At 52.2% G+C, this 21517-nt stretch overlaps 1 protein-coding gene across 1 annotated transcript in view; it reads right to left on the bottom strand.

The window, feature by feature from the left end:
* Positions 1-21517, bottom strand: part of bcas3 (BCAS3 microtubule associated cell migration factor) — a 176716-nt gene that overhangs the window by 2751 nt on the left and 152448 nt on the right. The window contains exon 23 of the mRNA XM_029844234.1: positions 15124-15300. Coding sequence (XP_029700094.1) covers positions 15124-15300 — 177 coding nt within the window. The remainder of the gene's footprint in view (positions 1-15123; positions 15301-21517) is intronic.

The raw sequence follows: 21517 nt of genomic DNA, 5'->3' as shown, positions 1-21517 counted from the left end.
AACTACTGTCTCGGGTTAAACCAGGATGTTCGGGCAGCCGGAACGTTCTGGAGAAAGCAAGGTGCCTGCGAGATGAACGGCAGCTCCGATTAGCTTGGGAGTCTTTTCAGGTTTGTTCCGCATCTACATAAAAACCGCAGCGAGTTTCACATGCGCTGGCAGATGTTCAGGAGCGAGGACGGATCCCGCCCTTGTCATGGAGGGCTGCAGGAAGTGGGCGCTTCTTACTTTAGCCCAGGAAACCCAATACAAACCGCACTGTTATTATCCTGGCTAACGCGCAGCGTGCCCGGCTGTGGTGGGATCCAAGCCGGCTGCCTGCCTCTCTCCTGCCGCAGTGATCCCAGGACGGGGTGAAGCACCACTCAGATAAGGAGGGGGGGGGTTATGCAGTCGATGCCAGGCGGCCCCCCCCTCTGATAAATATATCCATACTGGTGTTTTGGGGTAAACCAGCTGATTCACCATCTGGGCCTTGTACATGCAGCTTCTGACTCGGGTCAGGCCTTTGTGCCCCCCCCCCCTCCTCCGTTTGCAGGGACGTGCGGCGTCGCAGTGTTACCGTGGTCGTTCTAAGCTGCTGAACACCCCAGTAAAGCCCCGGAGGCCCCTTCCTGGAGCTGCCTAATCCACATCATTGTGTGACGCCTACAAGCTATTCAACAAGTCTTAACCTCTCACGCCCCCGACACGATCCCTCCCAGCGATCTGATGTTGGAGATCTTTTCTTCAGGGTCTCATGTCACAGGGTAAAGTAACACGGTGATTTAAAAGGGGTTTATTGTCTGGCGTGTTGTGTGGATAATGCTGATCTGGGTGTGTGTGTGTGGGTGTGTGTGTGGGGGGCAATTAAGTAATGGACACTCCTGAAGGTTTAGAGTGACACCAAGGTCAAATGAAGCAATTAAAATTGATATAAAAGAATAAAAGTTAAAGTTGGTTCAATAACAAGAGCTGCACCACTGGAACCTCTGGAGCATCAACCACTGTGGAGAAACCACCGGAGCTGCACTTCTTAAGCTAAACCACTGGACCTAAGGGTCTGCAGCTGCACCACTGGAGCTGCAACCCTGGAGCTGCACCACTGGAGCTGCACCACTGGAGCTGCACCCCTGGAGCTGCACCCCTGGAGCTGCACCACTGGAGCTGCACCACTGGAGCTGCAACCCTGGAGCTGCACCCCTGGAGCTGCACCACTGGAGCTGCAACCCTGGAGCTGCACCCCTGGAGCTGCACCACTGGAGCTGCACCACTGGAGCTGCACCCCTGGAGCTGCACCCCTGGAGCTGCACCCCTGGAGCTGCACCACTGGAGCTGCACCACTGGAGCTGCACCACTGGAGCTGCACCCCTGGAGCTGCACCACTGGAGCTGCACCACTGGAGCTGCAACCCTGGAGCTGCACCACTGGAGCTGCACCACTGGAGCTGCACCCCTGGAGCTGCACCACTGGAGCTGCACCCCTGGAGCTGCACCCCTGGAGCTGCACCACTGGAGCTGCAACCCTGGAGCTGCACCACTGGAGCTGCAACCCTGGAGCTGCACCCCTGGAGCTGCACCACTGGAGCTGCACCCCTGGAACTGCACCACTGGAGCTGCACCACTAGAGCTGCACCACTAGAGCTGCACCACTGGAGCTGCAACCCTGGAGCTGCAACCCTGGAACTGCACCACTGGAGCTGCACCACTAGAGCTGCACCACTGGAGCTGCACCACTGGAGCTGCACCACTGGAGCTGCACCACTGGAGCTGCACCACTAGAGCTGCACCACTGGAACTGCACCACTGGAGCTGCACCACTGGAGCTGCACCACTGGAGCTGCACCACTGGAGCTGCACCACTGGAGCTGCAACCCTGGAGCTGCACCACTGGAGCTGCACCACTGGAGCTGCACCACTGGAGCTGCACCACTGGAGCTGCACCACTGGAGCTGCACCACTGGAGCTGCAACCCTGGAGCTGCACCCCTGGAACTGCACCACTGGAGCTGCACCACTGGAGCTGCACCACTGGAGCTGCACCACTAGAGCTGCAACCCTGGAGCTGCAACCCTGGAGCTGCAACCCTGGAGCTGCACCCCTGGAGCTGCACCACTGGAGCTGCAACGCTCATCAGACTTCAAAAGAGAGAGCAGCTCAGAGCAACATATGAGTCAGAAAAAAGTTATCGGAAAAATAACAGCAGATCCCAGAACTGAAGATAACAGGACAAAGTTTTACAGGATGCAGACAGAAGGAGGGACATGAAGAAGAGAGAGAGAGGAGAGAGAGGGAGGGAGGGAGGAGAGAGAGAGGGAGGGAGAGAGGGTGAGAGAGAGGGAGGGAGAGAGGGAGGGAGAGAGAGATAGAGAGAGGGAGGGAGAGAGGGAGGGAGAGAGGGAGAGAGAGACAGAGGAGAGAGAGGGAGGGAGAGAGAGAGAGAGGGAGGAGAGAGAGAGAGAGGGAGAGAGGGAGATAGAGAGAGGGAGGGGGAGATGAACTGTGACTGTACAGCAGCAATGATCAGAAATGGTTCAGTCCTCAGCCTTGGCTGCAAACGGGGTTTAATCCTCTTACACTGTCTCTCTCTCTCACACACACACACACACACACACACACACACACACACACACACACACACACACACACACACACAATCAGCAGAACAGGATATGAAAAAAAATCCATCCATCTCTCTCTCTCTCTCCCACATCACGAGATGCTGGGATGGACGCGGTAACCATAGCGATAGTAAACCTATTCCATTTGGTTGTTTGTTTTGGGCTTTTAACATTAATCTCACCTCCCATCTTACACACAGAGGTAGATTTGCACACTTTTCATGTAAAACGTGAGTCCCATCCTGCTGCTCAGGCAACTTTCCATTAGTTCTGTCTGATCCCAGCAGCTTTCCGACCTCTTTCCTCTCTTCCATCTCTCCCTCTGCTGCCAGAAACAGTATTTTCACGTCACGCAAACCAAACTAGAGCGAAGAGGACTCAGATCTTTCCTTCTTCCTCGGCCCATTAGCCACATATCCTGTTCATAGAAGGCTGGTAGCACTTTCAGTGGTTTGGCTAGCAAACAGGCAAACCCAGCCTGCTCCCCTTGTTGGAGGTAATTAAACTCTTAAAAAACAGCATTTAGACAGCATTTCATCATCCATCAATAACACCTGATGATTAAAATGAATGAGCCAAGAAACCCCGGTGCTAATGAGGACACGCATGTGCTCATCGCTGGCCCAGCGCTCCCACGGCTCCATCCTTAGAAAGCTGCTCGGTTGGACCCCTGAGCCCACATTAGTGGGAAAGCTCATTAACATGTACCGGAGATCATCCAGATGGACTGTGAAAAGCCCGGCTTAACACACCCTCCTGTGCTCAGCAGAGTGCACGTTAATGTCACTGCGCGCACACCAACAGCCCGAGTAAGTATGGGGACAAGGTCCGTGCCGGATTTGGAAGTTCTGCTCATTTTCCAGACCCACGAGGGATCATCGTTCCGTTAGGAGGAACCAGATTAGGCGAGGGAACGGTTAGGTTAGGGTAACCCTAACTCTAACCCTAACCTAACCCTAACCCTAACCTAACCCTAACCCTAACCCTAACCCTAACCCTAACCTAACCCTAACCTTAACCCTAACCTAACCCGAGCCCTAACCTAACCCTAACCCTAACCTAACCCTAACCTAACCTAACCCTAACCCCTAACCCTAACCCAAACCCTAACCTAACCCTAACCTAACCCTAACCTGAACCCTAACCTAACCCCTAACCCTAACCTAACCCCTAACCCTAACCCAAACCCTAACCCAAACCCTAACCTAACCCTAACCTAACCCTAACCTGAACCCTAACCTAACCCTAACCCAAACCCTAACCTAATCCTAACCCTTACCTAACCCTAACCTGAACCCTAACCTAACCTAACCCAAACCCTAACCCTAACCCTAACCTAACCCTAACCCTAACCCTAACCTAACCCAAACCCAAACCCTAACCCTAACCCTAACCCAACCCTAACCCTAACCTAACCCTAACCCTAACCCTAACCCTAACCTAACCCTAACCCAACTGGGCGTCTCTGACGAAGAACCCTTCCTCTGTCTTGTTTTCCACCCGCTCCTCAACTAATCAAAGGCGCTTTAACAGCTCAGGACGCACTAACGGCGTCTGGTCCACCAGCCTGAAAGTCCTCTGAGGTTGCCTGACGGCCCCATGCTGGAGCCCCATGCTGGAGCCCCATGCTGGAGCCCCATGCTGGAGCCCCATGCTGGAGCCCCATGCTGGAGCCCCACGGGCGAGACCAGGGCCGGCCGCTGGGCCCATGAATCACAACAGTCAACAGGTTGCGTGATTAAGGAACAAATGAAAAAGAAAGTGATTCATGGGCCTAATTCGGCCCCTGGAGTCGGGACTTTCTCCCCGTCTTCTCGGATCATATATTCTGGGCTACACCCGCTCTACATACGGCTGACCACAACCTTCCCAGCGGCGGCTCATTAGCCCGCGTTGTAAAGGGTGCCAACAACAGCACCGCGACACCGCCGACACTCTGCGTGGGCCGCTTTGAATTAGCCCTTTAATGAAAACCTAGTGCTGACCCGAGGATTGACTGCCTGCCTACCCAGAGAGGACCGACAGCCGCCTCCACCCGGAATTTAAAGACTGATTATTCTCTTTAACGCAGGGTTAAGGACTGCTCATTCATCCTGTCCAGCATGCTAATAAGGTAGCACCTGTATGACCCAAACGCCGCCTTCTGATCATATTAAACAGTTAAGTGTGCGCCGTGTTGCCGGTACAAATGACCTTTATACAACTCAGGATTGGCTTTGGTACACTGGGATGATACGAATGTTCTGGTACGTCTGGTTTCCATCAGGTGGCGGCGGGAGTTTTAACGACGCAGGTTCTGGTGTTTCAATAGAGCCAAGGATGCTTTAAAAACAGCCGTGCGAATCGGGGATCAACTAGGCAACCGCTGACCACATCCAAGAAGACAAGAGAGGCCGTATTAACCAGCTGAAAAGACGTTTATCGCCACCTAGTGTTGAGGAGGAGGACATGGTCCCGCCAGTTAGTCGATTTTCTTCTTACTGACTGACGGGTTTGAACTGAGATCTAGTGATCATTTAGCTGAAGTTACCTGCTAAACTGTTCTGATATGAACTAACTGATTTTACTTTTAAATGTCAGCCTTGATTCTGTTGAGGGGAAGCTTCGCCCATTAGCATTTAGCATTCATCTCAGTCAAGGACTGCACATATGTCTGTTCAATATGTTGAAATCAGAGCCAAAATGGAATAAATTAGTGGAGAAAATGTAAAACGGTTCCCTCCCGCTCACCCCAAGGCTGTGGCCGGGGGGGTCGGGGTCGGTTTGGTGGTTTGTATCCATCTCTTTTCCTGGCTGTAAGCGTTTCTCCATCCACAGTGAGCGTAATCAAAATATCGTGCTTGCGTAAGCATCGACAAATCGCCGACGGTGGAAGGCAGATCCCAGAACAGTGACGAATCCCAACCTGGACACGCAGCAACTGTGAGCTCTGATGTCCTGTGACAAGCATGTTTGTGGGTGGGGGGGGGGCCGCGATGCTTTGGGACAGCAGGGCCGGCCTCAGCTGAAAGAGGTTGCTGGTGTTGGTGTCCGCCGAGGACGCTGATGGACAGCACAGCGTCAGGAGACTGTCGCCGGCCATCGCGTCAGACGTCTGACCCAAGACGATGACGCCGCTGATCTCCACTCCACTACAATCCAGACTACCAGAACACAGAACCTCCACTTCTTAGCTCAGCCGTGAGGCGGAAGCAGCTAACGAATTAGCTTTGATTTTAAGTCTGATAAAAACACATTTTGATTTGAATTTTTTATCCTTGAAACACTCTTGAATTAAAGAAAACGATTGCCTCTTGTGGACATCTTGGCCTTTTCTGACTGCTTTCGGGTCCGGGGGAGGGTGCACATAAGGGGAAGACAGGGTGGATGGGTCGCCAGTTCATTTATGGGTGGGGTAGCTTGCTCAAGGGCACTTCTGAAGGGGTTCTGGCACCTTCCCCTACAACCAGAACCCCTGTGCTCGCAGCCCAGTCCCACACAGACTGAGCTACCGCCACCACCCGTGTCAACATAGCGGCGTTTAAAACGCACTTCGGCGCTGGTCTGGAACACTTGGATCAGGATTCCGGCCGAGTGGTCGTCCTGGTGACTTCACAGCGAAGAAACGTGCGAGTGCAGAAATTATTTATGGCTGCAGCAGCGTCAGGGAGAGGGGGTTTCCTGCACACGCTCTTGTTTCTGGCGTTCCATCCCATAATGCCTCGCTCTGATCTGACTGCACCGCCTGAAAACGCCACAGAGGCCCGCGTGTCTGCGCACTCACAGAGGTGTGAAAACCGTCCTGGAACGACACCGTTCAGACACGGAAGCGTCGTTTCGCTACGCTTTCTACACGCCCTTGAACGCGCAGACGCGTGCGATTGCGCCCCTGCGGCGTTCTCCTCCAGACCAGCGGCGAATAAGAGCAAACCCGTGTCAAACTTCAAAACCGTACGTGAAAAAGAACAAAGCTCCATTAGGCCCAGCGCCGCGGCGGCGCAGGTACCCGTGGAGGCGAGCGCGGACCGCTAGCGCTGCGCACAACTGGCGAGGGAGTCAGCAGAGGGTCAAGGGGGGAAAAGTTCAGCTGGTTTGAATGAAGAGAAGAGGAAGAGTCCTTTGAAAAGCTGCACACAAAGCGCAGCCCCTGGTCCGTATGGAGCGCCTTTATATACGGTAGAAAAGCTGTTTATTCAGTGGGACGATTTTATCGTTCTTGAATTACTGCTAGCTTATTAAAAATGTTGGCTTTTAGTCCCGACGGTGACCTTTCAGAAGCATGACTTCCTTTATCTGCCTTCACGTGACGCAAATGCATTTACTTGAACAGGTTAGTTACGGGTCAAGGGAGCAGAGGTCGCAGGATTTACATGCCGGAGCTGCAGAGGACCAACTCAAACCGGCTGAAGCTCCGTCAGCAGGACTCCAGCCCCATTACAGCGTGCTGCTAGCGTTAGCCTGTTGATTAGTGCGCATCTTAAAACACAATCGCCAATCCAGCGACCAAACGGGAAGCATTTGTTTGCTAACAGTGCAGGCGCCTCACGATATATTTATTTTTAGATTTTCCATACAGGACGAAATGCTAAATGCTAAATGCTCCTCACACGTCCCTGTTGAGGAGAGCAGGCTGGGCTCAGCTCAGCGGCAGCTCCATCGTGTATCTGCTCTTTTATTCATACGCCTATATTTTATTAATAAACACGCATTATACACACGCATGCGTGCAAGGTCGCATGTGTGTGTGATCTATGTGGGTCCGAGGGAGGGTGAGCGGCCCCGACACACATCAAACACACCGCTGACGTGTTTGTGTTGCGGTTTATGTCGTCCCGTGTTGATGGGGACGCCTCTGCAGGTTCACATATACAATGTAGAATATAATATATATGATGTCACACCCGGGTGGGAGGGGAGACTGACACGGCTGCTCGGTGGCGCTGGGACGCTTTAACGTGCGCACACGCGGACGCAGCTCCAGCGAAGGCATTTGGTGACATTAGCTGGTCACAAACTCGTGGTTGATGGGATGATCCGATTTTTCTTGGGTGAAGCGGTAGAGAGGGTTTTTTACGACGCTTCGGTTTAACCACAAGGCAACGCGCCGCTAGCTCCGCCCGGGCGCCACCCCTCGCCCAAACCACCAGCCCTCCATCGCTTCTGAACGCCTCGCTGCAGCTGTTGATGCATGTTTGAGCGGACAGACGTGGGGAATCTACAGGCTGCAGAGCGTATTAAAGGCGAATCAAGAATCCTGATACGTGACAATTGTGTGACTCCACAACCGCAACGCCGACATCTGACCGGACTAATGAGCCGCGGCGTCTGATGCCCGGAGCGTTGACTCCGTCAGCAGACAGAGAGATGTTTGTTGAAGCTTCGAGCCTCGGCCTCGAGTCCAACACAAATGATCGTCATAAGTAGATAAGTTGTACCTCCTAAACTGTAAATTAGTAGCGAACAGACCAAAAGTAATTCAATCAAAATTCTCATCACATCATGTGTGTGACCCTCCACTCAACCTTGGCCTCCGGCCTCGCCTCAGCTCGCTGGCTAGAGCCGTCCAAATGTACCTCGGGAGTCGGGTGGCGACAGGGGACCCGGATGGAGTCCCTCAACATCAGCCATGAGAGTGCGCTAACCCCAAAACACGGGCGCTCACCTGGCTGGTGCAGCTCTGTCACATCGGCATGTGCACGGTAGATCCATGCATAAATGGCCACAGGTCACATGCACGCGTTACATAATCTGCCCTGCCTACAGCCAACCCACTGTAAATCAGCCTTAATTAAGTTAATAATGCACTTCTGGAGCATTTGTCGGCAGACAATGAGCGTTTTGTAACATTAGACCGCCTCCTAATAGAAGTCACTAGCACCAGCTGCGGCGGCGGCGGCGGGCAGCGCCATGGAGGGAAAGAGGGGTCGGCCCTGCCAGGAGGACGGAACAACGGACGGATCCTCACCAACAGCAGCCCCAAGATGCTGCTGGAAATATGAATGACCTTACGCTCATTTTAGCTAATTACCCAAGACTTTAAGATTGCGATAAGATCCTGACGCACGGGTTCGACCTCACCATGCGCTTGGTCATGTGACCCCCTGGGAGAAGATGGGAGAGAACCGGTTACGTCATAACGTCCTCTGGGCTGCAGGAGCAGAAGTTGGCGGGGGAAACTCGCCTGCATGTGCAGATTTGGGCGATAGCTACAGCGGGAGGCCCTCTGGGGCAGAGAGGAGAGCAGGAAGTGACCATCCACCCTCCCCAGGTCCGGCTCAGCCACTGTGGCCGGCAACGGGAGGCCCGCGGGCCCACATTGGGTTCCGCTGATTACCAGGCACAGAACGAACTGTGCCATTTCTCTTCTCGCTCGCGGGAGCGCACACGTCGACCTGTCGCCCCGGCGCCGAGTTCTTGGACGATCGTATCAGTTGTTATTAGGAGCGGACCAAACATCTCTGCCGCCTCTTCCATTCCTTCCGTCATCGGGACAGAAGACGACAACAAGCGTCTTCCTGCACGCCGTCGCCCGCGGCGGTGGCGGCGAGAGCGGACCGGCTGAAGTGGACCGCCGCCAGCCACGAGTCCGTTTTGGGAAACGGCACAAAGTGTCTCCCAAATTCCCCCTTTTCATTCGTCCGAGCCAAAACAGACACAAGAGCGCTCTCCGCCACTTCCTACATCTCCCTCTTTCTCGCCCTAATTCTCGCACTAACCCTCCTTTCCTGTGAAGCCTCACAGCCTTTGTGTGTATGTGTGTGTGTGTGTGTGTGTGTGTGAGAGAGAGAGAGAGAGTTTCCCTTGAGCGAGCTGTTAAATGCAGCCTCCTAAAAACTCCACAAAAGCCCATTTACATCAGCTGCAGCAGCCTCACTCATGCGCCACACAACGTACAGAGTGACACTAACATTCACAGACACACACACACACACACACACACACACACACACACACACACACACAGACACACACACACACACACACACACACACACACACTTTTCACACTTCCCTCTGGGTAAACGAGGCAGAGTGGCGGAGGCGAGCCCGGGATAAGTGATACAATGATATCCAGGCCCGACTTGTCAGTGGACTTGAGAGAGGAGATGAGGAGGAAGAGGAAGGTGGGGGCGGGGCCAAGCAGTGGTCGCTCTGAATACAGGAATTCTTCTTCATCATCTCACACTGTCACTGCGCATCATGTTCAAACTCTCGCCTGGCAACGTGGAGGGGGGGGGGGGCAGAGAGGTGAAGGGGGATTTGGTGGGAGCTGAAGGGCAGATATAATGACCACACTCTGCTTTCGTGCTGCCGTCTCCTCTCTCAGCACCATACTCTCCGGCCAGCCTCGCGCTCCCGTTTCTGCACCCCCCCACCCTCTCTCTCTCTCTCTCTCTCTCTCTCTCTCTCTCTCCTCCATCTTCATCCCTCCATTTGTTCTTTCTGTCTGTCACGGCAGCACTGAGTAGCTTTCAGGGAGCCAGTGAACTCATTTGCTCCCCCCTCTCCCTCTCTCTCACCCTCTCTCTCCCTCTCTCTTGCTTTCGTCACTCCGGTTTAAACGAGGGGACAACACGGCCCTCTGGGCTCGTCGCAAGATGATTAACTAATAGTTCCCAGTTATTCGGGGATCCGAACGTCGTGTGCTCGGCCACACGAGCGCTCCCGTCCGTGCACTAGGCCGGCTCTTCAGATCACAGCCGCAATACGTAAAATCCGGGAGCGCCGGTAGCTACAGACGGCCGCGTTCCCGTCCCCGGGAGCGGTCCCGTTTCCAGGAGCTCTGTCCGTTTCGCTCGGGCCGCGACCCTCCTTCAGAGTGTAGCCTAGCTTTGGGCCTAACGATGGCGTTCCCCCGCCAGCGTGTTTATGGTATTAATGAGCACGGCGGCCACGCCGGCGTGCGTCGCCGTGTGTGTGGAGGCAGGAGCGAAGCCAGCAGACGTCAGCGCTGATTGATCGGAAGAGAAGTACCTCCAAGTGGCTGGGTGCCCCCGCCCCTGCATCGGACCACGAGTTGTTGCTCTTATGATGGGTATCAGCGCACTGAAACGAGGCCGAATGGCTAAAAAACAAACCAAATCAGCCAGTCGGGAGGATAATGGCCTGACTTTGTGTGAATAGAGGACGCAGCCAATTCAAATACAGGAAGTATTGTAGCAGCATTAAATCAGCCAGCTGCCTGAACAGCCATGCAGTCTGCCTCCATGTTCCCTTAGCAGGCCACTTTATGGACAAGCTGACATTAAAGGAACCTATTTGACAGGATTTAAAGACCACGTGTGCTCTTGTGGTGTTGGTGTCGCTCAGCTGATCTGCATAAACCGGCTGTTTTATTTTAAAGACTTTAGATTCGGGACGACCCGCCCCTCCAGGGGCCGTTGCTTTATTGGAATAAAAACACGCGTCTGAATTGGTTCTTAATCAACAGACGAAGCTGGAACACAAGCCCAAGTTTGCCTGCTCATTACAGAAGTAGACTAATGTTAATTCAGATTGCTGCCAACATAAAGTCTATGAGTGAAGCGTCTGCTGCTATCCACTAATCTGCTGGACAAAAGCGCTTTACTCTGATAATTAGTCGGTGTTGGGGACGTTCAGGCCACAGCTGCGGGGTTCCAGTCGACATCTCGGGGCACTTTTCACTTTTAGAACCAAATGCAACCTAAATTCCATCGAAATATGGCGTTTATGTCCTTTTACTTGAGGGTTTGCTCGGTTTCCTCATCCTGAAGAACAGAAATGGACATTTCCATGACCAAAAATGGCCAGTTTTTGTAAGGACAACATATTTTTGAAGATAGAGAAAAAAAAAACAACCTTTTCAATAAACTGAGAGCTGCGAAGGCTACGGGAGATTTCTTAGCATCTGCTGGCAGTCCAGTACGGTGCCTTCAAGGGCCCGTCGATGAATACTTAATACAAAAGAAAGCGAATTTGAGGAAAAACCATATTCCTGTTTCCTATAAATGGGGATATTCAGGAACCTTGAGGATGTTCACCTTGTCAGAATCAGCCGCTCGGGCTCCACGTGTGCAGAAACGTTGCTGGTTCTCAACATGAACGTTCACCGGATGAACCAATCAGCACCTGCTGGGACTAATAAGTCATTGAGTACTTTAGAAAGGAGTAACAGAAATGAGTGATGTATTGCGTTTTTCCAGTCAGGAGCTCGATGAGAACGGTAGATTACACGCTCTCGGCAGCTGCCAGTGGCATTAAAACAATAAAGCATTATGTTGGATAGGTTATGGCAATATGCTCTGCACATTCATCAAATGGACAAATAACACTCGGACCAAATGGGTAAATAGCACGCTATTAAAGCGCACGGCCGTCTGCGAGAGTATCGATTCATAAATAGGAGGAGAGGTAACGCTCCCTGTCATGAAGACTTCTGCTCACGCATGTTCCCCAACCTGCTTCTGTCAGGAAAACCATCCGTCTCCCTTCAACGCCAGGAATCAGCCAAACGCCGACGTCTCAGACACGCGCTTCTCCCCGGCGGCGGAGAGAAGCGGGCGTCCGTCCGCACGTGATGCTAATTACAAACACGCGTGCATAAAAGCACAGAGCCTGCACACATATCCTGCTAGCGTATATACACGTGGAGGGTGTCGCTAATAAATCACAGGCCCCTCTCGGCACAAGCGTTAAATATAACACGCGGGCTAAAATGCAATCGGAGGCGGATAAACAAGCGGGAGGCTGCTGCACACACGTGTGGAGTACACAGGCGTCCAGCAGGAACCTTCGTTTAGCCGCCGTGTCGTTAGTTAGCGCTAGTTAGCGCTAGGAGCCCGAGTGGACGTGGGTGGTCCCCGGAGCCCTCGGCTCATCCATCAACTAAAGTGTCCACCCAAAACAAACCGAGCTGTGTTTGGAAGAGGGTTTTGCCTGTTTATTACGGGAGTCGCGTGTTTATTACCACTCTGTAAAAGGGGAATATAAAATCATTTTCATTGGTTTAAATTAGCAAACCTCTCCGATGGAGCGCGAGGCCCGACAAAGCCGGGCAAAAAGGACGAGTCCGTGTCTCTGTGAACGGACGCCATTGTTCCCTCAGCCGAGGCGCAGCAGGTCGGACGGAGCGGCGCTCCGCTCTCCATATGGCTTCAATGGAATTTATGTTGGGCAGGCACCAATAAGCCAAATCTTGTTAGCAACATTATATCATTGGGGCCAAATCTAATTCCAGCCCCAGTGTTTAAGTCATCGCTGACTCTCTCTCCTCCGTTTCCTCCGCTTCTCTTCTCTCTACCTCCCTCTGTCCTTCGCTCCATCTCTCTGTGTGAGTGTCACCTGCCCCCTGAGCTGGCGACGCCGGGTCTCGGCCTTGGCGTGAGAGCTCTGTTTACCCTGACTGGGGGCTTTGTTTTCCCTGTGAATCAGTGTGTGCGAGAGTGTTTCGGTGTGTGTGTGTGTGTGTGTGTGTGTGTGTGTGTGTGCGGGGGGAGAATGTCAGAGAGTTGGTGATTTGCTACATCAGCGAACGTTCCGGTCCTGAGATCCAGAGTGTGTGAGTGGACCAACGGAGTGGACTAATGTTTGGCCTGTTGCCGCTTCACCCTTTAATAACTAGTTCATCTCCGTTTGTGTCCGGTTCTACACTAGTTTGGATCAAACCTGCCAAAATGACGGAGATGTGTGTATCGGTGTGTGTGTGTGTGTGTGTGTAACCAGGTTCAAGGTCCTCTGTGCTGGGTTTGTGGAGCAAAGGGGCCACAGCTCGCAGCTGAGCTGGATCCCATCTGCCTCTGCCCATCTAAGCGTCACGGCAAAATGCACACGCACGAACGCACGCACGCACACACACACACCTACGACAAATACTCGAAGTTCACGTTAAAAAAGTGCAGGTCTCATCCCCGGCAACTGTAAATAATTGGTTGGATTCCAAGTGTGCGTTGCCGGGGGTCCCGGGGGGACGTTTATCATGTGCGGGTCGTATGTGGACGGGGGGACAGGGGGACATGTTGACGGCTGCCTTGTTCCCATTGAAAGCCACAGGAAACGTGATCTTCAAAGGCAGTGCCAAGAAGATGGTTTCACCACCATTCCCAGTGTCCCCTGCTTCCCTTTTAAAGCTGCTCTTGTCCTTTTTTGGAAGCTTTATCTCGAATTTGAGCGTCTTCCTGAGCAGTTTACAGAGCTCACACACACACACACACACACACACCAACGGACCACGGACCCACGGCGTCTCCACGCGCGCCGGTTCATCCGAATCACCGCCGCCAACAGAAGCTCCTGGACTCTGTGCGCGGCAAACGTGATTTCATCGGCTTCATTTTGGAAATTACAGCACGGCCGGCCAATTATTGTAATTTTTTACCGGGCGCAATTAAATAAACTGCGTCCAGCTGCAAAAACCAAACGCAGGAAAACTGACCCTTCTCAGTCGGGCCCTTCCCGCGGACGCAGGACACATTTGCTACATGCTACAGTGCAGAAGTGCTGTGATATTAGATTAGCCTACAGAGACTGAAGCCTCTCTGTCTGACTGGATGGATGAAGGAACCAACAAGTCCATCACGGTCCCTGCGGATGGCGTCCTCGGAGCAGCTCAAGGCGCAGGACAGAGTGTGTGTGCGTGCGTGGGGGGTGTATTTTGATGTAATGTGATCTGTAATGAATTTTGTGTTGCATTAAAGGGGCGGAGTGGGGGGGACAGTACAAAAGGCGACTGACTAGCAGTGTCCGGGAGTCTCCGACATCTAATCTAATGAAGAAACATGGACCGGGAGGGTGGTGGGGGGGTGTATGTGGGGGGGAAGAGTGATGAGGAGAGAGAGACGGGCGGGCGCACAAATGAAGTTAAGTCCGAACAGAAAGAACGGTGGTGGGGGGGGGGACTGGAAGTGGCCGGGGATGGCTGGGGTAGTGGTCAATGCTAAAAACATTAAGGCCCCGTGACCCCCCGTTGTACCCCTACCACAACACATTCCCTTCCCCAACACACCTCGGCCCTGTGGCTGTATCTGTGGAGTCCCTCTTCTGTCCCACACACCCACACACACACACCCACACACACACCCACACACACACACACACACACACACACAGAGGGAGTCAAAGGACCTCTTGTTCGTTTAAGCAAAGAGGAAAGAGAAGAAGAGCGCACCACCACTTCCTAAACGAGTTAACCATTCGGACTGTCAGGGCCAACGGCGTGTCTAACACACACACACACACACACACACACACACACACACACACACAGAAGAAAGTTTGTGCAGATTTGCCAAAATGTAGCTCAGGCGATCAGTGTCATCCAGCACTGCCTTATGAGTCTGGTAGCAATGCATGCTGGGTAACGCCGTGGTAACAAAACGAGACGTGGGGCTGCGCTGCACACTTGAAATCTATGTTGAAATAACAAAATGCAACAATCAGGCGGGTTTAAAAGGCTCGGAAAACCCTGGAAAGGACGGGGTCCAAGGCGCGGGATTGTCCTCATAAACATAGCAAAAGTCTCGAAGCGGGTGTTTCTGGACAGGAAGGTGGGGAATTAGGCAGAGGAGCATTTCCCCATCACATTCCTCACCTGTGGCCGATCCTACGATGTCCCTGGAGGGCGACTCCGACATGGCATCGGCCAGCCTCTCTCGGAGGCCCTCCTCGCTGGTGTCCGCAGAGCCCACGTTGTGCCTCGGGATCCCAAAACTCTCCGGCCAGCTTCCGCAAACTTCCAGCAGGGTCATGCCGCGCCCATCAAACGGACCTGCACAGGGAGGAATCAATGGTCACATGGAACTTCCTGCCTCTTAAACCTACATTTTCTATATGTACAATGGCCATTGGCTCCATATTCTTCAGCCATTCCTGAATGGAGTCACGAGGGTTGTTGGATCCTATCCCAGCGGAAGCTGTATTAGCATGCTAATTCGAAGCATCGCCTGAGCCTTTTAACAGCATAATCACAAATTTCCACATACACGTAGGCTGAATTCAATATTCCAATAGCTGCCTTCTACCGTCCCGGTAATTATATTTCCTCACATGCGCACGCTGATCTGCAAAATGAAAAAAAGGGAATTTATGCTAATTTGCAACACACTCATCAGAAAGTGGTGATTACTGATTCATTAGCTTAGCCAAAACCAGCCGTTTGTCCATTTTTCCGTATGAATCACACGTGGAACAGACCTGGTCTCTCTTCGCTAGTTCATCTGAATGGTTTCGGGTTTTTACCAGTGCTGAATCTTTGGTTGTGAGTCGGTGGGTTTGTGTGGATGAATTGTGTGTTTTAGCTGGAGTGCGTGTCAGCCCCAGGACAGGGTTCCGGTGCTCCTAAATTTCAATAAAGTTAAAGATAAGTGGCTGATGTGGTTGATAAACTAGACACAGTCATCCAGCAGATCATCTAGGTTAATGGCTAAACACGCACGCACGCACGCACGCACTCACACACACACGCACGCACAACTTGTAAGCAAAACACAATCTTCATGCCTGTCAAACCGAATCCGCACAGACCAACACTGCACCTTAATCTTTTCTCCTTTCTGTCTGCTGTAATTTCTGCAATCAGAGAGATCTTGTGCTTTGGAGCCAGAGAGTCTGCAACCTGTTTCTGTGTGTGTGTGTGTGTGTGTGTGTGTGTGTGTGAAAGTGTGTGTGTGTGTGTGTGAAAGTGTGGCCAGCACTCTGAGGTGATAGAGGCAGAAGGGAACAGTTTAACCCTGCTGTCAGACTGTTACTCAGCACTCAGAGAAACAGGCAGAAACACACCCTCTCCCAGCTTTAATTTCAGTTTGTCTTCCTCATTTCTCTGCCTTTTCCGTGCAGGAAGTGCAGCCTGAACGTTTGGGAGCAAACTCCCTGTGGCCGGCTCCTCTAGAAACGTGGTAGAAATGAATGTTAGCTTGATCGCTAATGCTCTTCGCCTCCGCTCGGCGAGGGGAACATTTACTGCGAGAGACAGCTGGATGAATAAACAGATTCCCACTAAGAGCTACAGCTGATGCCAGAAAAAAGGCTGTACAAGGCTAATCAATGCAACGGGTTCCGTAATGGTCCTGCAGAGCAAACTGATTATATTCTTCAGGAAATGACATAAAAGAGAGCACCAGCCCTCCCAAATGAACCGTTTTTAGATGTGGGGCAACGTTTAATGGCTTCATCCTTGACAAAACCTTCAAGTAGGTTTTGTTCTGTCCATCCGGAAGCAACAGAAGCCCAAAAAAGTGCAACACACACACACACACACACACGGTCGTGTGACACATACGAATCCACGAGAACACAGCCTAGCGGCCGTTAGCTTTGGGGGGGCTGAAAGGGAATTCTTTGAAGAGCAAAAAGGGGATCGATGGAGCACAAACACCCATTTTCCTTCTGAAGTGCAGGGAAAGTTATCAGGAAGCTCAGCCCGCTGTGTTTGAATGTGTTTGTATGCTTTTGGGGGTGTGTGGGCGTTATCACGGGGGGGCCCGTGCAGCCTCTCGCCCTGGCATTAGCACCTGTCACTGGGCTGCAGCAGGGCTGAGATTGACCAGGCCACAGGACACACACACACACACACACGCACACACACAGTAGTCAGCTCCCTGATAGCCGGAGAGCCAGGCAGATCAAAGGTTTCGACAGCGGTGGTTTTTCTGGATGATAAGCGCCTGGCAGAAGGTCAGGAAGAGCTTGAAGTTTATCAGCGCCGGCTCTGGCCAATACGGGGGCCTGAAGGCCGGCGCTGATAACTGCCGACCAGTTCAGACATGTTTCCCTGCTACTGTACGGCTGCTGGGCCAGGACGGGAGTCCTGGTGCCGGTGGTGTCGGACCGCGCCAGGTCTTTGTGTCTTTTCATCCACCCCCTAAATCACAGGACGTCTCCACGACCCACGCTTCATCCTCGCCTGAACGCATCAGCTCTCCTCAGCCTGTGAGCGGAGCGGGACCTTTGCCTCGAAAAAATAAAGTGTTGGACACGCGTCTCTCCTTGGCACCCAAATCTGTTTACTGCCTGCCCCCCCCCCTTCCATTTTCATTTCTGCCTGTAAAGCCTTGGAAATGTGAGGAAGTGTTGGCAGGAGGATCCAGACGACTGGAGGGTGTCGTCGTCCTCCCGGTCCTGTTAAAACCTGACGGGATTAAAAGGCACTCTGCATCCAGCTGCTGGCCCCCACCGACTGGCCCCACTCCCCCCCCCAGCCGGCGCTGCCTTGCTTTAAGGGTTAATCACATCTCATCAGACACATCCAGGATCCCACTTTCAGCAGAAACGGGAAATAAATCCAAAGAAATCCATTTTTTTAAGGTGGACATGGAGATATTTATGAACAGCTTTGAGTAATAACTTGGACGCTCAACTCCAAAGAGAAGGAGGTCCACACTAAAGAAGCTTTCATGCCCTTCCTCCCCCTCCTCCTCCTCCTCCTCCTCCTCATGCCACTGTTTCTGGGTAACAAGTGCAGTTAAAACACAAATGCACAGTTAAGTTTAATTCAATTAGGCTTTACTGCGAGCAGGTCGATCAGACTAATTCCTTTATTACCGGCGCTGTATTAGTAATGGTGTGTGCATGTGTGTGTGTGTGTGTGTGTGTGTGTGTGTGTGTGTGATGGAGAGTGAACCAAAGCAGTGTTCCTGAGAAGTCTGGTGCCGGGAAAACAGGAACAGTCTGTTACTAGCAAACAGGTCATAAATCGGGTGTTACTTCAACACCGAGTTTATTATTACGAGTTCATTAGGCGCGCCTCGGAACGCTGTGATCCCGAACTACAATCGCTCGGCAAAACTGCACCGCTCGGTCAGGGAAAAGAGGTTTTGGGATGGAAGCCAGTTTTCCTTCAGTCTTCTGTGGGGTTACACGGTTGACAGTCGGTCAAACTGTGCAACTGCGTTCGTTAAAAATAAAAAATAAACATCAAGGGAAAGTTGAAATCCTCTTTTTGAATGTAAATTGAAGTGGTTTGGTGAACTGGCGCCCCTCCCAGCGCTGACCTTGTGCTCCAGACCTCTGCTGAAAGTACACTTGAGGCGGAGCTGAAGGACCCAAACGCATGTTTGCCCCTGATGTACATAAAGCTGTAGTCATTAGCGAACCTTTGGCCCGGTACATCGTCTCAAACGTACTGCAAATATCTCGTCTCCTGAGCATAAAAGGGGAGATGTGAATACATCCATGTGCGCAGAGGAGGCTGCTTCTCAATCAGCCTGGTTAGCGTCGCCGACCTTCATCACAGCAGAATTAGGAGGAAAGGTCGGCGTGCGCCACTCGCATTAGCCTCATCCGATTCTGAGCGTCCATGTCAGCGCGGCGCTAATGCAGAGCCATTCAGCCTCCACTACAAGACAACTTCACCAGAAAACACTTTCAACAGACTTTCACTCATGCACACGCTTCTGTGACTGTGGCATGAACCCATTCTGACAACCCTTCGGGCCTCGTGTGTCTATTTGTGTGTGTCAGAGAGAGAGAGAGAGGGGGAGAGAGACACAGAGAGGCGGCGAGAGAGCGTGTCTCCGCTGTCCTCGGGGGCAAAGCGAAGAGTGCTAGCTAGCTGGCAGAGTGGGTTTGTAGTGCAGCGCTAGTGTTAATGGAGATGTAAGCTCAGAGGATTAGCACCCATAGGCAGGTATGTGTGTGTGTGTGTGTGGACCTGCGTGTGCGTGTGTTCGTGACAGATACGGCCTTTCTTTCATTACATTAAGGCCAGTGCTTCTAAATCATTTACTCCCTTTGCCGTCTCACTGGTGTCAGCTAAGTGTTAGTAATCCCTGTCAATACCAGGATCTGCCTCAGGGCACTTTACTCAGTAACCCGTCACCCCCCCCCCACACACATACACACACACGCGCGCGCCTGCAGAAACATATGGCAGTCAGATATAAAGATCTGTTGGAGACACATTAACCTGTACGCTGTTAATTGCGAGGGAGTCGGCAGTTTAACACTGGCTAAGCTAATGTTGAAATTAGACTGCGGAGATGCTTTTACGACTAGGATCTGGGATTAATGCATTAATGGGGTGTGTGTGTGTGTGTGTGTGTGTGTGTGTGTGTGTGTGAACGGAGCAGGTAAATGCAACAGTTTGACGTGGAATTTAGCTCTTTATCAGCGATAACATGGGCAAAATCTGTTCAAGGAGATTACCAGATGTAATAATAATGTTATTACATGTTAATCATCTTTAAAGCATCATACCAAAAGGTACAGACTGATGGCACATATGGAGTTGATTTAAAGTCGATTAATGATTGTTTCTAAATGTTGGAAGTGTAGGCGGCGCCCCGGTGTTCCCGGTCCCGAGGGAGAAGGGACCGGGAACACCAGGAGGAGCATCAGGAGGAGAACCTCTCAGGGCTTATTCCTAACCTCAGCAGGTCAGCAGCAGGTGGTACAGATGTGCCGCCTCCTCTGCCAGGACGCTTGTTAACTGAGCAAAGGCGAATCTGGAAAACACCGTCCTGAAAGTCCTGCTCCTCCGAACGGCAGAATCCGTCCTCTCACGGCCAATAACAATAATAACTCTGTAACTAACGGAGTAAAACCAAGCCTCAATATCCCAATATTCAAACAAGATTCCAATAATCCACACCGCTACTCTTAGAGTGATCTTTAGTGTGGCCCTGAAGGCACCAAATGCTCCATGTTCTGATAAAAATGTCCATAAAGCAGTGATTTTGGTGTAGAACACTCCAAAAGATCTGCCCGTTATTGAGAACGACTGCACATTTACACAGAGGCAGAGGGGCAAGTAATTCAATATGCTGATAGGAAACAGCCGACAGTAATTAGGAAATGATCTGCATCAGCGTGCACAAAGACGCATCCGAGAAAAAAACAAACCCAAACGCATCATAATTCCTGAACAAGGATCGGATCCTTCGCCCGTGGTGAACGTCACCGAACAGAGGGTGGAGGGGAAGAAAGGAGGGACATTTTAATAACGAGCTGAAGGCCGGACACTTTGGGACCGTGACACGCCGGCCACGGCGGCTAACGGTCGGCTAACGGTCGGCTAACGGTCGGCTAACGGTCCGGCGCCTGGATGTAGCGAGGTGGCGGCTTCTTCCATCACTCATTCCTCGCGCCTCAGATAATCCGCCAGTTTCCTCAAAACCAGCATCCCCGTCAAACCGGTCCAGGGACTCTTTCATCCGGCGGGTGACGTGGCGCCTCCGGCGCCCTCCTCGGCGCTGCACATCGTTTTCCGTCTAACCAAAACAAAGATCGGGGCGCGCACGCTTCACGGTGCTAGCAGGACCGGCTAATTGATTTCAGGCCAGATCAGGTTGCTGTGTAATGGAGCAGGCTAACGTGATGATGAAGCTGGGATGGTCATGGCGATGACTTTCACAGGCACTCCGGCCTCATTTGTTTGTTTGACAAGCAGGAGTGTGTGTGTGTGTGTGTGTGTGTGTGTGTGTTTCTCCATTTGGCATAAAGGATATGGATTAAGCTATGGAGGTGACAGATGATCTGTTTACAGCAGAATGTTTGCTTTCTGCACCATATTCAATTACACAGTTTCCGTGTGTGTCAGCGCCCGTGGATACGCGCGTGTGTCAGAAAGATGGATGTGTCCATTCCTTGTCATCTGTGTTTTACAGGCGGCGTTGAGGACTCGCAGGCCTTTATCAATCACCCCGAATTCGCTCATTTCCTTCCTCGCCGCGCGTCTTTCTGCCCCGTCTCACCCACAATCCTTTGCTTCTTATTTTTCTGGGAAGGGTTCCAACCCAAATCTAAACTGGGGTTGTCCGCTGTTTACTGGAATTGCGATACAGCACAAATAAATACCTTAGTGATATTTACACAGCAGGGTCTACTTATATACAACCCCCCCCCCCCCGAGGTAAAGGAAAGAGCTGGGTGGTGGTGGGGGGGCTGCTGTGGTGCTCGTACCCCACTGGGGGGTGAAGGCAGCTCATCAAACCCCTGATTCAGTTTGACTTTCCCGCCGCTTCTTCCACATACATTTGTTTTGTCTGAGC

The sequence above is a fragment of the Takifugu rubripes genome, chromosome 11 (genome assembly GCF_901000725.2).
Source record: "Takifugu rubripes chromosome 11, fTakRub1.2, whole genome shotgun sequence".
Taxonomy (NCBI): domain Eukaryota; kingdom Metazoa; phylum Chordata; class Actinopteri; order Tetraodontiformes; family Tetraodontidae; genus Takifugu; species Takifugu rubripes.
This window is presented reverse-complemented; position numbering and strand designations above follow the sequence as displayed.